We start from the raw sequence: 14,142 nt of genomic DNA, 5'->3' as shown, positions 1-14,142 counted from the left end.
GCACAGTCTGGTCTCAGAAATCAGGTCCTGGGTGCTTTTGAGTCAGATGCTCTTCAGGCTTCATGGAGAATGTGTGTGTGTGACAGGGGTGCACACACGTTCTAACACTGCAGATATTACTGGAATTTTGAGTCACTAAACTGGAGGATCTCTGCTAGAAAAAAGATACCAAATCAGTTGTGTAAATTTGAGCATAGGATGGCAAACAGAAGTGGGTATGGGCAAATTTGAAAGAATGGAGGTAGATTTCTTAGCACCAGTAGTTGCACCTGGTTCTGTTGGAGTTTGTGTCTCCATTTGCAAAGAGAGGCTGCTTATTAAACTGAATTAAAGTACAGTGAGTTATAATTTAGAATTTGAACCTCTGCTGAGGCAGGGTTGGAAAAAATAGGGAATCATGAAAGGCCTGCATTGAAAAAATACGGCAGCTTTTTTATATTAGGAGTAGTTGTGATCTGAAACTTCCCTCATTGATCTGATTTAATGAGTGTACATTGATAGAGGTACTTCAAACACTTGTAAATACTTGTCTGCTGCCTCCTTCATTTTTTATCTTTGTTTTAGCATAGGGTGAGCTCTTTTGGGTATTTTTGGTTATAGCCTGTGAGTGAATTACTTTTATAACTGTTTAATATATCTATGTGTTTTTAGACATTTGAGGGTCTGTATGCTGCAGTCACTTCAGCTCAAGTTAGCTGAAGCTTCTTGAGCTTTTAGGGTAAATGTAATCAGTATGAGCATTAATAGGAGTAAGGAGGGTGGCTTGCTTCTTATGCAGAAGTCTTTCTGTAATATTGAATTAAATATTTCTTACCATACAGAAGAGACACTTAACTGTTTAGCAGTTGCACTAGAAGTTGATCTCTAAGCTTCAGTCATGGGTAATAGTAACCTAAGTTTTCTGTATGCCACAATAACCACAGCTAAAGGAATATTATTCAAAACAAATGAAATTTAGCCATTTTGACTTTGCAGAGTATTACAGATGCACTAAATAAAATCACATCAGGAATTCAGTAATACAGGCTCTCTGAATGTGGTTGCAATTGTTTCATAAGTGTCTTAAGTGAAAAGAAAAGCAAAAATAAAATTGAATCTCATCCTCTGATAATGAATGAGGAGCGGGTTTGACAGTTGCCTGCTCTGTCACTTGTAATGAAAATAAATAGAATTACTTGAGTTAATACAGTTTTATGGGTGATAACATAGTGTCATTATAATAGTGAAGGAGACTAATGACAAGTTAAACATCCAAGTTGCAGAAAAGGTCAGTGTACAGTAAAGATGATGGATGTAGTTACATCAGATTTGTGAGGATGAGGGCAGATGGTGAATTTGTGGAAGAGAAGGCCACCAGTCGAGTTTTTAGCTGCCTTATGCAGTTTAACAATTGTTTCTGAAGATCTGTTAGTCTATTAGCAAGTATTAAAAGAACATGTTGATCAGTTAGAAATAATGTCAATTACACTTCTCCTAGAAAGGGAATATGTCCATTCTTCAACTTCTGCATGATTTGAAGTAAGTCAATTAGAAATTAGTGGCAATTTGTCCACATTTAGCTGAAGAAACAGTAATGTCTAAACCAGGCAAATGCCCCAAAGCTCCATTTAAGGTGTTCAGGAGAACTGGTAATTTTCCTCTTAATTCCTGCCACTTCTAACAATGGTGCTTATGGATTTTCCATGTTGTTCTTTTAGTTACCAGTTAGAAAATTTTGAGCTGAGTACCTTGGCCTTAAAAAAATCAACTCTTGGCCTTAAAAAAATTTTTACTTAGGTATTTAAATCATCTCTTGATGAGAAAGAACCATCTCTGTGTGCAGTTCTAGTTTATTAAATGTGTATGTCCGTGGGAAGGGGGCCTTGAAGCACAGCTTTTACACTGGAATGCTGAAATGTGGATAGAAACTACAGATGTCTAAGTTTATAAGTCACAGCTGTGCTCATAAATTAACAGCCAATATTTTGAACTGCTAAGAGATTGTTTGTTAGTAAACTGTCTCTTCTGTCTTTTCCCAGTCTCTGTGAATGATGAATATCCTCCAATCAGCCTTTCCAAGTGTTGTATATATTGCAGAAGATACAGAAATCTGTTATAACTTGTTGTTGTAATAATTTATAGTGAAAGTATTTTCTGTTTTGTTCACCATCATGTTGGTGGTAAATAAAAAAAGAAATCTACTCTATTGCTATGCCCTTGAATTGCTGTTGCCAATTTTAATGCCATTGTATTTTTTTTCCACCCCAATACTCTAATTTTTTTGATTCTTGCCAGACTTAGAAGCAGGAAAGCAACTTTATAGGGGAAACAAGTTGTGGCTTTGTACAGTGCTATGAAATACACAGAGTAAACAAACAAGGGGGTGAGGGATAGGAATAGAGTGGGAGTTTGTTTTCTTGCATCACTTCACTTTTCTTGTGCCAACAGAAGGGTTTTTAAAAGGAAAAGAAAAAAAGAAAGAGGCAAATTGGATTGTTAGCAGTGTCTCTTAGGATCATAAATGAAGGGAAGATTGTGCATGTAATTCATAAACATCCTGAACTATACGCCTTCTATTTCAATTTATTAGGGCATGAAGTAGTGCCTGCCAGGTTAATTTCTCACTCGGGAATTCAGCTTTCATGCAGATCTTAATTTCCTCTTCTATACAAAGTGATAAGGGAAGAATAAGGGTATTTGAATATTTGATTCCAGATAATTCAGCTCAAAAGTACATCTTTTAGAAGAAGCTGCAAGACAATTATAGTTGCTATTTTAAAATGAATTTGGAGAGTAGCAGGAGAATGTTTATTTGTTCCTGATAGGAAATATGCTTTTTGTCATGCGAACAAAACCCTGCACTTTACAAAAAATTTCTTTCATAGACAAAATTACTGTTTTGAGTTCAGGATGTGGTTGGCAAGGAATAAAAAAGAAAACAATTTGCAAATATTTTTTCTCTATTTCCCATCTGCCAAAGAAGCAATTGAATTTGTTAGTATGGAACAATGGTCAGTGCTCTGTTTTTCATGGTTTTAATGTTAAGATGCTTTCAATGGTTAACAGAGTTCAAGGATTGTTCCAGCTTAGTGCCTGCTTTTTGCTTCTGTGATGGGATAGCTGAGCATGACCAGAGTGAATCATCTGTTGGCTCTAAACAGGGGTGGGACCAGATTTTCATTTAAGTAAAACAAAACAAAGCCTTGAAATTCTTATGGAGTGAATATTTAAGAGACCCAGAACCTCTTGTTCTTTTTCTAATTGCAAATGTTTTAAACTCAGTCATGGGTGCTGACTTATGTGATTTGGGAGAGTTGGAAGGTCTAGGATTTGGAACTGGTCTAGGAAGGGGGTTTGGATGGATTCCTAAAGTTCTGTTTAAGCATTAAGAAACTTACTTTGTTTGGAGTTTTTATACTATTTCTCTTAAAACACCTCAGTGGTCAGCAAAGTTGAATTTCCAAGTTTTGTGTTTGGAATGACAAGGACTTGTTTATTTTAATGCAATAATGGGGTTGAGAATAACTGGGAGTTAAAGAAGTTGGTTTTGGTGTGTGTTCAGTCAGCTGTTTTCACTACCCCCACTGGAGACCAAAGCTGTGGAGTTTTATTTGTTTAGAAGGGCCAATTGTGGCTTTATATAGGCTTCTTAAACCCATGTTGCATAAACTTGCCCATTTTTTTTTGTTTAAAAAAATCCAAAATCAAGCAAACACACCAAAATGCAAAATCATAACATTTGGGAATTAATGATTCCCAAAAAAGTGCCCAAATTCCAGAAACTAAGACAAACTCGAGTAATGCACCACCAATTTGTGGTGCATCAACCTCATACGGAGATGCCTTTAACATTTGTGGAGGAGTGTACTCTCTCTGTTAAGACTTGGTTTTGCTGTTACTTGGCTCTAATCATATTTTGATGATTTGTTTTGTTTTTTTTTTTTTTTTTAGCACCAGCAAACATTTTTAAATCAGCTGAGGGAGATCACTGGTATCAATGACATCCAGGTACTACAAAAGGCACTGAAGGTAAGATAACTGACTTGTAGCTGAATTAATCTGAATGTATTTAACTGCCTGTGAAAGCCATAAATCCAACACTTTCTTGCTCTGTCCTTCTCTTCCTTCCCTTCTTTCCTTTTCCTGCTTGAATTTATTTTGGGGGGGAAAAAAGGCTAATAATGGTGGCTTGTTCACTTTGCATGGAATCTTGTTCTCTTTTGGTACTGACCTAACAAATAATCAAGTGCTCAAAATGAAAAGACAGGAATGTTATGACTTGCCTTTAACCTCTGTGTGAAATGTTTTGGGATTTGTTGGTGCTACTACAGATGATCAGCTCCTGAGGAACCAAGTGGTGTTTTCTTGTCAAGGTGTGGCTGTTTTCTACTATGCTCAGGCCTTGCTCACTGTGTAGAATGAAGAACTGCTTGAATTTGCCAACCTTTGCTAATTTGGTATTGTTTCAATATTTTTTTTCAATTGCTGTAATTTATTTCACAGCACAGAAGAGTTCTTTGATGCAAGTAAAAAATGACAGATCTCTCTATGTTCTGTTGCGATATAAATAAATATAAAAAAATTTAAAAATGCTTTGTTTCTCTCAAGCAGATTTTTTTTGCCATTTATACATGGCAAATGAAGATTTAGTAATTTAAATAAAAAAATATATCTATGAAAAAATAGGTAGTTGTTGTTAGCATAAGTCATGTGCAAAACTGCTTTTCAAAAGCCAGGATCTCGGGCTTTAAAAATGAAACTCTCTATTTTCAGAAGAATTCATCTGACTTCTTTTGAAGTCTGACTCCAGTGAATGTGCTGATTTATTGGGAGGTTGACCTACACTACAAGGCGTTTCTTTTTTTCTTTCCTGAAATAAGTGAAACTCCACCAAAACAATTTTTATAAGATGCTTTATCTTTATTTTGGTTAACAGTAGTGAAATATGCAGGATATGTCAAGTTTGCAAACTTTCTTTTTGAGTCAGTATTTTACCTGACAGTACAATGGTTATTGATTTGAAGTTGCTAATCATGTCCTTTGTTTTTAAGAAATATTTAAGAGTGAGGGGACTCTCACTTGATTTTTTTTTTTTTTTTTTTTTTTTATGCTTAAAGGACAGCAATGGTAATCTGGAGCTGGCTGTGGCTTTTCTCACTGCAAAGAATGCCAAGGTTCCCCAGCTAGAGGAGGCAACTTACTACCAAACAGCCCTTCCTGGGAATGACAGATACATCAGCGTGGGCAGCCAGGCAGACACCAGTAGGTATTTTTTCTTTTCACAAGTTTAGTTTAAAGTAATGGGAAATAAAACCTTCCCTGTGACATAACTGTTAATCTGCAGATAATTCTTACATATCAATTCTTAGATTATTATGCATTCTCTTTTCTTATTTCTGTGGGGGTTGTTGTTGTTTTTTATTGGGTTTTTTTTTTTTTTTTTAATTTGAGCTATTTTTAGGTATTGCCTTTACATGTATGTATAATACTGATTAAAGGGCAAGTAACTGGGCTTTCCATCTCTTTTTTACCTTTTTTTTTCCTCCTCCATATTACAGGTTTTATTCTGGGGTCATGCAGTAAATAAAAGGCAAAAGCTAGGTACTCCTGTGTCAAAACAAAATTGGAGAAGTCTGTCATTGTTTGTCTTAATATTCTAAAGCTTAATATTCTTAAGAGTAGCTCGCCCTTGACAGGAATGACTTTCCCAAAGGGAGAAGTGGGAGCTAAGTGTGAATATTATACTAAAAGAGTAGGTATTTTATATATGAAATTAGCATTAAATACACCTGATATTAAACAATTTCATTTTGTTGATAGAGGAAGTCCCACAACCTGCATTTCTCTAAGTCTTGGAGGTTCTAATCCTCTGCTTTAGTGTATAGTATTTTTATGGGGAGAAAAAAAAAAGTATTCTGCAAATAAATACAGGAAATAACATAGAAGAAAAAGTCAAAGGAAGTTTTGTAGTAGGATTGATATTTGTAAAATCTGAGTTTCTTGTTGCTATAGTAACTTTACACCATTTGCAATGCAAATGGAGAATAATTATATATCAGTTCTTCGGCCATATATGTAGTACATCTATGTAGAATTTGTTAGACAAGTAGGATTACTTATTAGTACCAGGATTACTACTTAGTGCCTCCTGCAGTAGGATTTTCTTCCCCTTTGTTTTGCTCATGGTTACTTCAATATAAAGAAGTTTAGTTAGATCTCCTTATCAATTGTACAGTTATCTTTTGTCTGTAGAACCTTAACATGAACTTTTTAAACTTTTTTTTTTTAAATTAGAGATGAGTTTATTCTCAGCATGTCTGATCTGAAAACTGCATTTAAATCCTTGGTATTACTAGCAACCCTCTATAAAATGTCCTGAGTAGATTATAGGTATTTGTGTTATCCATGCAATAAGTTGTGGTGGGTGGCTTGGGGTTTTTTTGTGTATTTTTTTTTCACTTCTTTGGAAAGAAAACAAACACAGCCTTCCCCTCGTGTTTAATTTTCAGTATCAGAAAATTGCCATTGAGGAAGTGAAGGCTATTAAGAGCAAATTCACTGCTATGTCATAATTTCTAATACTATTAGACAACCTACTATGGCAGTGGAATAGTAAGCTGGATTCTCTTGGAGTCTGTGTTTAATTAGATTTAATAGCAATCCCATTAATAGAAGTGTTTAGTTTTGCTGTCAGTTAATGTGCTGTACAACCTTACTGAAGAAATGAGGTGACAAGGGATATGAATCACATCTACAAGAGCCCATGTTACCCATAGTAGATGGTCAAACTGAGAAGGGTAGCCCTTGAGTTGCACATTCCAAGGTGAATTTCAGGATTCTCTTCTCTTTTCTGGAGGGCTGAAGGCAGATTCCTTACAGTTATATAGCACAACAAGTCAGTGATCAAGAAACACCAACTGCTGCGGGAAAAGCAGGCTTTTAAATTTTTTTTTTTAACATCTTTAATATCTGGTCTGGTCATCACTGGCAACAAAGATGAGAGTCCCTATCCAATCTTTGCTGTTTTAGTTAGACTGAAAACACACTTTTCATCAATCTAAAGAAAAGTTCACAAAGGTATCTTTGTGAGCTTTTCATCATATTGGAGGACTTACAAGGCAAGAACTGAACACCTACAGCAGAACAAAAGCCAAAACCAGTGTGACCATGGAGCTCCCCACAAGCTCCTGTAGTGATCTAGTGAATGCTTGTGGAAAAAAAACTACACTTTCCTTGTAATATGCTGGCCTGTAATTATTTGGATCCTAGATTTAAAAAATGCAGTGCACCAAAAAGGCCAAGTCTCTGGGCCCTGTGTTAGTAAACACTGTCGTGTAAGGGGGTGTGAAAGCGCAGTGGCTTGTGAGGAGAGAATGGAAGGGTGGGCACAGGGTGGCAAATCTTCAGCAGATGGCTTTGACCATCAGCACTCCCTTCTGCAAAAGAACATATATTAGCCATTCTCAGTGGCTATGCTGAGTTGCTGACAGGATCTTGTCTCTCAAATTTGACTCCCTTTATTATCCCACATAGGTATAATTACATTTATTTATTAAAACTCACCATTACTGTTCCTTACTGCTTAACTACCTCTGTGCATTTGGAACTGGGGATGTTAAGAGTCACTGAGCTTTGTGGTCCCACCAAGTTAAAGCACCCAAACTGGGAATGAGAGAGTCACAGATAAATACCAGAGCTGTCTTTTATGCCACAGAAAACCTCCAGCCATTTACAAAGGCAATTGAATGTATTCCTTGCATAAAGATGTATCAGATGTGAGCTTGATTGACTACATTTCTTTGACATGGTTACTTAGTTAAAAGGGTAAAATGAAATGTTACTGTGTAGCATAACAGCCAGACTTGTGAAGTGGCTCTTCCAAAAGTGACAGTGGTCATTAAGTGGTTTGAGAGTTTCATCCTGGATGGTAGGGAGGTATAAGGAAACCTGTTTTTTGTTATTACCAAACGCAACATTTCAGCAGCTGCAAAAAAATAATAGGTTTTCATTAAACCTGCTCCATCTGTTAAACAAAGCCTGACTTGCACAGTCAGTGTTACTCACGATGCTTGCCTTTTTGTCTGTTCAAAATGGCATGTGCAGGCACCTGCAAATGTAGTATTTTCACATCAAAAGTGATGTAAGCTTAATCTAATCCTTTTGCAAAGGTGGTTTTAACATTTTGACTTTCTTTTCCTTCTTGCACTCTATGAGGGGAAATTGCTTAAGCATTAGGATTTCAATGTACAGGTGCACACTTTTTAGTCCAAGGTAATTTCAATATTCCACTTGGTAGAGGAAATTCTAGGCATTGTACTTAAAGAAAAACAAAAGTTTAGTGGTACTTCAAAATATTTTCACTTTTATATTTCTCTAGAAACCTTTTTATTCCTATTTGAAGTAATTTATTGTATTTTCATCTATGGCTGCACAACAGAACTGTTGGATTGCTAAGAATGTATCCATTTTCTTCTTATTGAAGGAACTTGAATCACCCAGGGTTAAAGGAAGGAACTGAGTGAAGAGATATACTTTGGAAGTTGTATTGTGTTCCAATGAAACAGCTGTCAGGACAAATTCTCTCCTTCCCTTCTTTTGGAAATACAGTTATTTTTTATTAAAACTGAATTATTAGTCTTTGCAACAGCACATTCCATAGCAAAACAAAAGACTTCAAGCCCTTTTATAAGGGCATATTACAGTCACTATGAAATGCCACACACAGCAATTCGAGGATTGTAGACTTCATGGGTTCTGGCTTTTTATATCTTCCTGTTCTTACTTTGAGCCTTTGCATATGTCTCAAAAGTCATACAGCCCTTTCCAGTAAGGTAGAGTTAGGCTCAATGATACCTAAATCCTTCTTGAAGTGGTGTTTACGAAACATTTCTTACTGTTTCATTCTAGAGACCATGAAAAGTTTATAGGGTAATTTCTTTTGGAGCTTCACTGTCCCTACTTTTAGACTCCTAGTGTCTTGCCGAAATCCCTTTTACTTCAGGTTAAGTCCTTTACTCCTTGTGTGCCCCTGTGGAAATTATAGCACAGGAAAATGATATTCCTTTTATCTCAGATGATGTGTTGCGTGCTTGAAGACAGTCTATCCAAAGACTTCTCTCAGAGCTAAATGAAACAGCCTAAATTCCTTTCAAGTATTTGGATGCATTTCCTGTACCTATTGTCATTTTCTTTTCTTCTCATTTAGGCCTTCTTTAGTATGTTTTTTTCCTGAGCTGTGGCACTCGAAACTATAATGAAGACATCAGCTTAGTTCTTAAGAAAAATAGGTGAATCTCTATAAATATCCACATAGTACTCTGACAGAAGTGTAACACTTCCTATTTTCTTCAGTGCTGTGATGATGTGAATTGCAGATTGAACATGAGTCGGCTGCAGCTCCTGGATCCTTCTTGGCACAAGTCCTAGTCAGTCCTCATTCTCTAGCTGTTCATTTATTGTTTCTGTGAGTAGAATTTGACAGCGCCTTCTTCTGCCACCTTGCCTAACTCAGCCATCACTATGTGTTTTCATGACATTTCCTTCTATTTCAAGGATTACTTGTGTCATCTCCATCCAGGTTCCTGGCAGTTCTGACAGCTTCGTGTGTCAAGGTCCCTGCTTCAAAATGTCAGGAGTATAGTACCTTAAGGTCCTCTTTTCATCTTACAGATTCACTTGTTGCTGTGTGTCATGATTACCTCTCTCATTCCCCATCAGTGTGAGAGTGATCGGTTTCAGGTGTTATAATTGTAGGATGTTTGTAAATACAGCTGAGATGAGGAAGCTGTGGGATAGTGATGGCCAATATTTACAAGCTCTTGCACCAGTACAGCAGTTTGAGTTGGCTGAATTGCTGCAGGGCTACTGGGTGCTCTCCCTCCATCCATTTTTAACCAAAATTGGCATATACAGTCACCTAAATTCCTTTAAATCTTCACCTTAGGAGCCTGAGACCACTGTGAATTTAATGTCATAGAATAGGTGGTAGCATGTAGGATCTTGCTTAGCTCTGCTTGTAATAAATAAACCAGACGTAGTCTCAACTCCCTTTAAAAAATATTTATATTTTTGATGTGTTGAAATTGGAATGTTGCTGCTGGATTTTCATGCTTGGCACTACTCTGTTGACCCCATCAAGACTGCCCCTTCATTTTTTTTCCTGTTCCAGTTGTTGCATCACTGTGGATGTTTATTGCCTGTCCCCGAGTTCAATTGCTACTTCTGATCTGTCTCTCATGCTGAGTTTCCCAGCCTACTTAAGTCTGAAGTTCCTACTCTCTGCCTCCTCCTTGTATAAGTCAACAGCACAGTAATTATTTTAATGACCTAGTCTATAACCAAGTAAGAACCATTTATTTAAATGATGATAGAAATTTCCTAAGTAGGCAGATGAATAAGATATTTTTAAAAAAAGAAAGATCTATGGGAATAGATCGATATAGTGTGTGCATTCATTACGCATACACTAGTATTTTCAATACAACTTAAAATTGTTTTGTAGAATTACAAACAATGTAAAACTCTCTGAATCTTATGTATTAGAAGGACACATTATATAATAATAATAATGTTGTAAACCAAGAATACATTTCTTAGTAAAACAGATGATTAATTATGAATGTTAGTTTTCAGTGAATAAACTCACATGCACTAAACCAGACTGTGTTGATAAGTTTCTTCACTTATGGAGAATTTTTTCATAAGCAAACTTTATTCACTAGTCATGGCCTGGTTAAGAATGTTTGCATTTTCTAAGGCTATTTGACATTAAAGTAACAAGTACCTTTACGAAGATGAGCCAATGAGAATTGAAATGTTCTGTGGGCTAAATGAGGGGAGTAATATAAAACTGGCGTTTGTAAATTAAAGTCACATAAATAAATTTGGACAAGTAGCATTATTCTTACACCTTCATGGAATGCATCCTTCAGCCTATCACAGAAAAAACTTGTGTCTGATAAAAACTTTGAGTAAAAGTAATCTTTTTTGTTTTTCTTCAAACTCATACTTAAAACAGAGTTGGTCAGATAGGAAAGTTCAGCAGCACAGTTTCATTAATGAGTTCTACTACTAACGGCTGCAACATTAACATTCCAATGCAAGAATTTATAAAACATGAAGAAATTTTAAAACAAAAACAAGAAAAAAAGAAAACTAATTTAATGTATTATATGTACTTTTGTGTAATGTATACCCATCTGACAGAATGCAAAATGTGGAGATAAGGTTATATATATATAAAGAAATTTATTTTGGTTTTTAGAACAAAGAGTTTAATCTCAGACTTACCCTTCTTTTGTGACTTCTATTGAAGTCTTTATCATCTTATTATTTAGGATTCAAGTTGTATGAGGTGTTGCAGCTTAATGAATTACTGTGTCAGCTGTAAAGACATTAGCTTAAATGTCAAAACCATTTTTATTTTACATCTGCTATGAACTAAAAGCTTGCATGAAATAGGTTACCATGGATGAGGTGATATTTATAAATGTATTTTTTGAGATAAATTATGCTAGGTAAACCCTTTGATGTGAACTGATTGCACCACATACATGCAATGGTAATATCTGGGAGTGTGTCTTCACTCTGTTGTCTTTTTCATGCAGAGCAGGAGCAATGTATGGATAGAACATTTCTAAAGAGAATCCTATGGTGTCTGCTCCAAAACTCTTACATGCCAAAACAAACTCTTTCGGCTCATCTGCTTTTGGGAAGTAAAAGATTTGGGGTTTTAATATTAAAATTATGTAGTCTCTGGTAATATGAATGGTAATAAACACATAAGGTGGTGGTATAGATTAATAAAAATTAGAGAGCTAAGGAGTTGCAAAGAAATGGAATATTTTAATGGAAGTGTGAGTTGGAGTTGATCCAGGTAGATTTTTGTATAATGGGGGAGGTCAAATACATCATTTTCACCTACATAAAGAGTTCTTTTCTAGAGAATAGTCCCCTTATAGAGAAGCTAACTTCTTAATCTAAGTTTCTATATTGTCATGTAAAATGTCATCACTCTTACCTGACTAGAGACTTGCTCAAGGAACATTCCTCTCTGTAAGGAAGTGACCAGAGCAATCCCATCCTTGTCCATCAGTGTGTGGCTGCTGGGTTGTGACCACCATTCCTACTTTGAGATACAGAGCTTGGCTCCAGGGAGGATGAGGTGCTGTGTGTGGCTCCTTGTAAATGTGCAGAAAATACAACACAAGCACGCATTTTAGAGCATAATAGGTAGTGCATGTGTGGTGAGGGGACCCTCTCATTTGTCAGCCTTTCTTGTCTCCTTCTGCTCTCAGGCTGCAGGACAGTGCCAGGTTTGTATGTGACCCAGGGCTGAGGTGGTATTTTTGCCCAAAGTATGTTGTTCTCAGCATGGCAGCATATTTATCAAAACTTCTCTGGGGGAGACTTCTACTGTTGGTGGTTGTAATTGCTTTAGTACTTCTGAAGGAGAATTTCAGAGGTACCTTCTGTTATGCTGGAAGATCTGACCTGACTATAGAAGGCCTAAGAATAAAGTTTGGAAATGCTGCTTTTACAGCAGTAGTGTTTTTCCATACTTCTTGGTCATGACAGATTGCCCAGTATACTCTGCAGGTAAGGGTACCCCCTTTAAAGACCCACAAAATATAATAGAAGTTCAACCATTATTTGGAGAAAACAGGACTGAGTTTAAAAGTAGGTTTTGAAGATGCTTGTGTTAACAGAAAAGTTTCTTTACAACTTCTTTCTGATTTCAGCTTTTTGCTGTAAGGACAGGTCATCCTATTTTCTGTTCCTGCATGACTATGGTGATGATTTTTCTATACTAAGTTTAGTGTTTTGTTCTGATCCAATGAGAAACATCCAAAAAAGAAAGCCCAAGGGAATAGGGAAAGCTACAAGTCGACAGTGGATCAGCCCACACAGGAGAGAAGTCAGGACATAGGCAGAGAAGCTCTTTGGAGTAATTGGGTTGGCCTGTGGGAGGAGAAATGCTGACTAGCCTCTTGTCTCACTTTGTGAGCAATTGCCAGTTTCAGATCCGTATCTCTTTCTCCCAAAACCTTTCAGCTTCTAATGGCCAAACCCCAGGCTGGAGACAAATCCCTTTCATAACTCGTTGTGTAAACTTTGCCTTGGAAGAGGGAGACTCAAACCAGCCAATGCTCCTTGTGCGTGTCTGTCTGATACTGCATGCAAAAGTCCCTTGTGCACTTTTCCTTTCTTTCTGTTTGTCTCACTTGGGAAATGAGACTTCTGACCCTTGAAATGGTGATAACCAGTGACATGGTGATAACCAGTGACCTGGTGATAACCAGTGAAGGTCTTGTGCAGCTGATGGACATTCCTGTCGGCTCTAGCTGCTCTAAAAGCTTGGCTGTGTCTGCTGGGGACATGATTTGTGTTGTGGTGTGTGGTAGGATCCCACCTGGATTAGGAGCAGGGGTGTTGTTGCTGACCTCAGGAAATAAGGAAGTTTATAGGGGATATCAGTTTTTGATCCTTTGTAGAATAAGAGCTGATGAAGAAGGCAGAAGTAGAGCTGCTTTCAGTCAGTAGTCCATCCAGAATTCCCCACTTACCCAAATATGGATCCTCATTCTGTCTCCAGTATTTGTTTTTTTCATGTTGAGATGTGATACTTTCAGTAGATGAAATTGAGTTTAAATATGTTCAGAAGAGGAATGCACAAACGGGATAGAAAATAATTAGGTTGAGTTAGGAACTGTTCCACTTGTTATGAAACTGTGTGAAAGTATTTGGCTTACCAGGGTACAAAAATACTTGTAGAATTTGGGGCTGTGTTGGGAAAACAATGTTACATGTTCCTTCATGAGGAGAAAAAATAATTCTGCTCAATTAAGGTATCCTTTTAAAGTAAGGTCCTCTTCATCTTGTGTTCCCTAAACAACTGATCCCAGTAGCTGAAGTAATGCATTTTAGTGTATTACTTTAGGAAGGCTTTCAGAAAACATGTATTCCTAAATTTGTCCCATAGCTTTGTGAAACTTAAGAACATTAGGAGCAAGGGGAACTACAGCCCATCATGTCAGGAGTGAGCTGCTGAGGTTTTTATCTGGCTTGGTGGCAGAAGGGAGATGTTAGCAGGGTTAGTGGTCGCAAGAGTGTAGGGCACAGGAGGGATGGACTGGAATGGTGCTGAGCAATCCACGTGGGCTC

The 14,142-nt window shown here is 36.9% G+C and overlaps 1 protein-coding gene across 3 annotated transcripts in view; it reads left to right on the top strand.

The window, feature by feature from the left end:
- The window catches only part of USP25 (ubiquitin specific peptidase 25), an 88,753-nt gene that overhangs the window by 17,682 nt on the left and 56,929 nt on the right, over window positions 1–14,142 (top strand). For all 3 annotated transcript variants that reach the window (XM_021532382.3, XM_021532380.3, XM_021532379.3), the window contains exons 2-3: window positions 3,931–4,008; window positions 5,097–5,241. Coding sequence is in view for 2 of the 3 variants with exons in the window: in XM_021532380.3 (XP_021388055.1) it covers window positions 3,931–4,008; window positions 5,097–5,241 (223 nt within the window). In the remaining variant the exon portion in view is untranslated. The remainder of the gene's footprint in view (window positions 1–3,930; window positions 4,009–5,096; window positions 5,242–14,142) is intronic.

The sequence above is a fragment of the Lonchura striata genome, chromosome 2, assembly GCF_046129695.1.
Source record: "Lonchura striata isolate bLonStr1 chromosome 2, bLonStr1.mat, whole genome shotgun sequence".
Lineage (NCBI taxonomy): Eukaryota > Metazoa > Chordata > Aves > Passeriformes > Estrildidae > Lonchura > Lonchura striata.
This window is presented reverse-complemented; position numbering and strand designations above follow the sequence as displayed.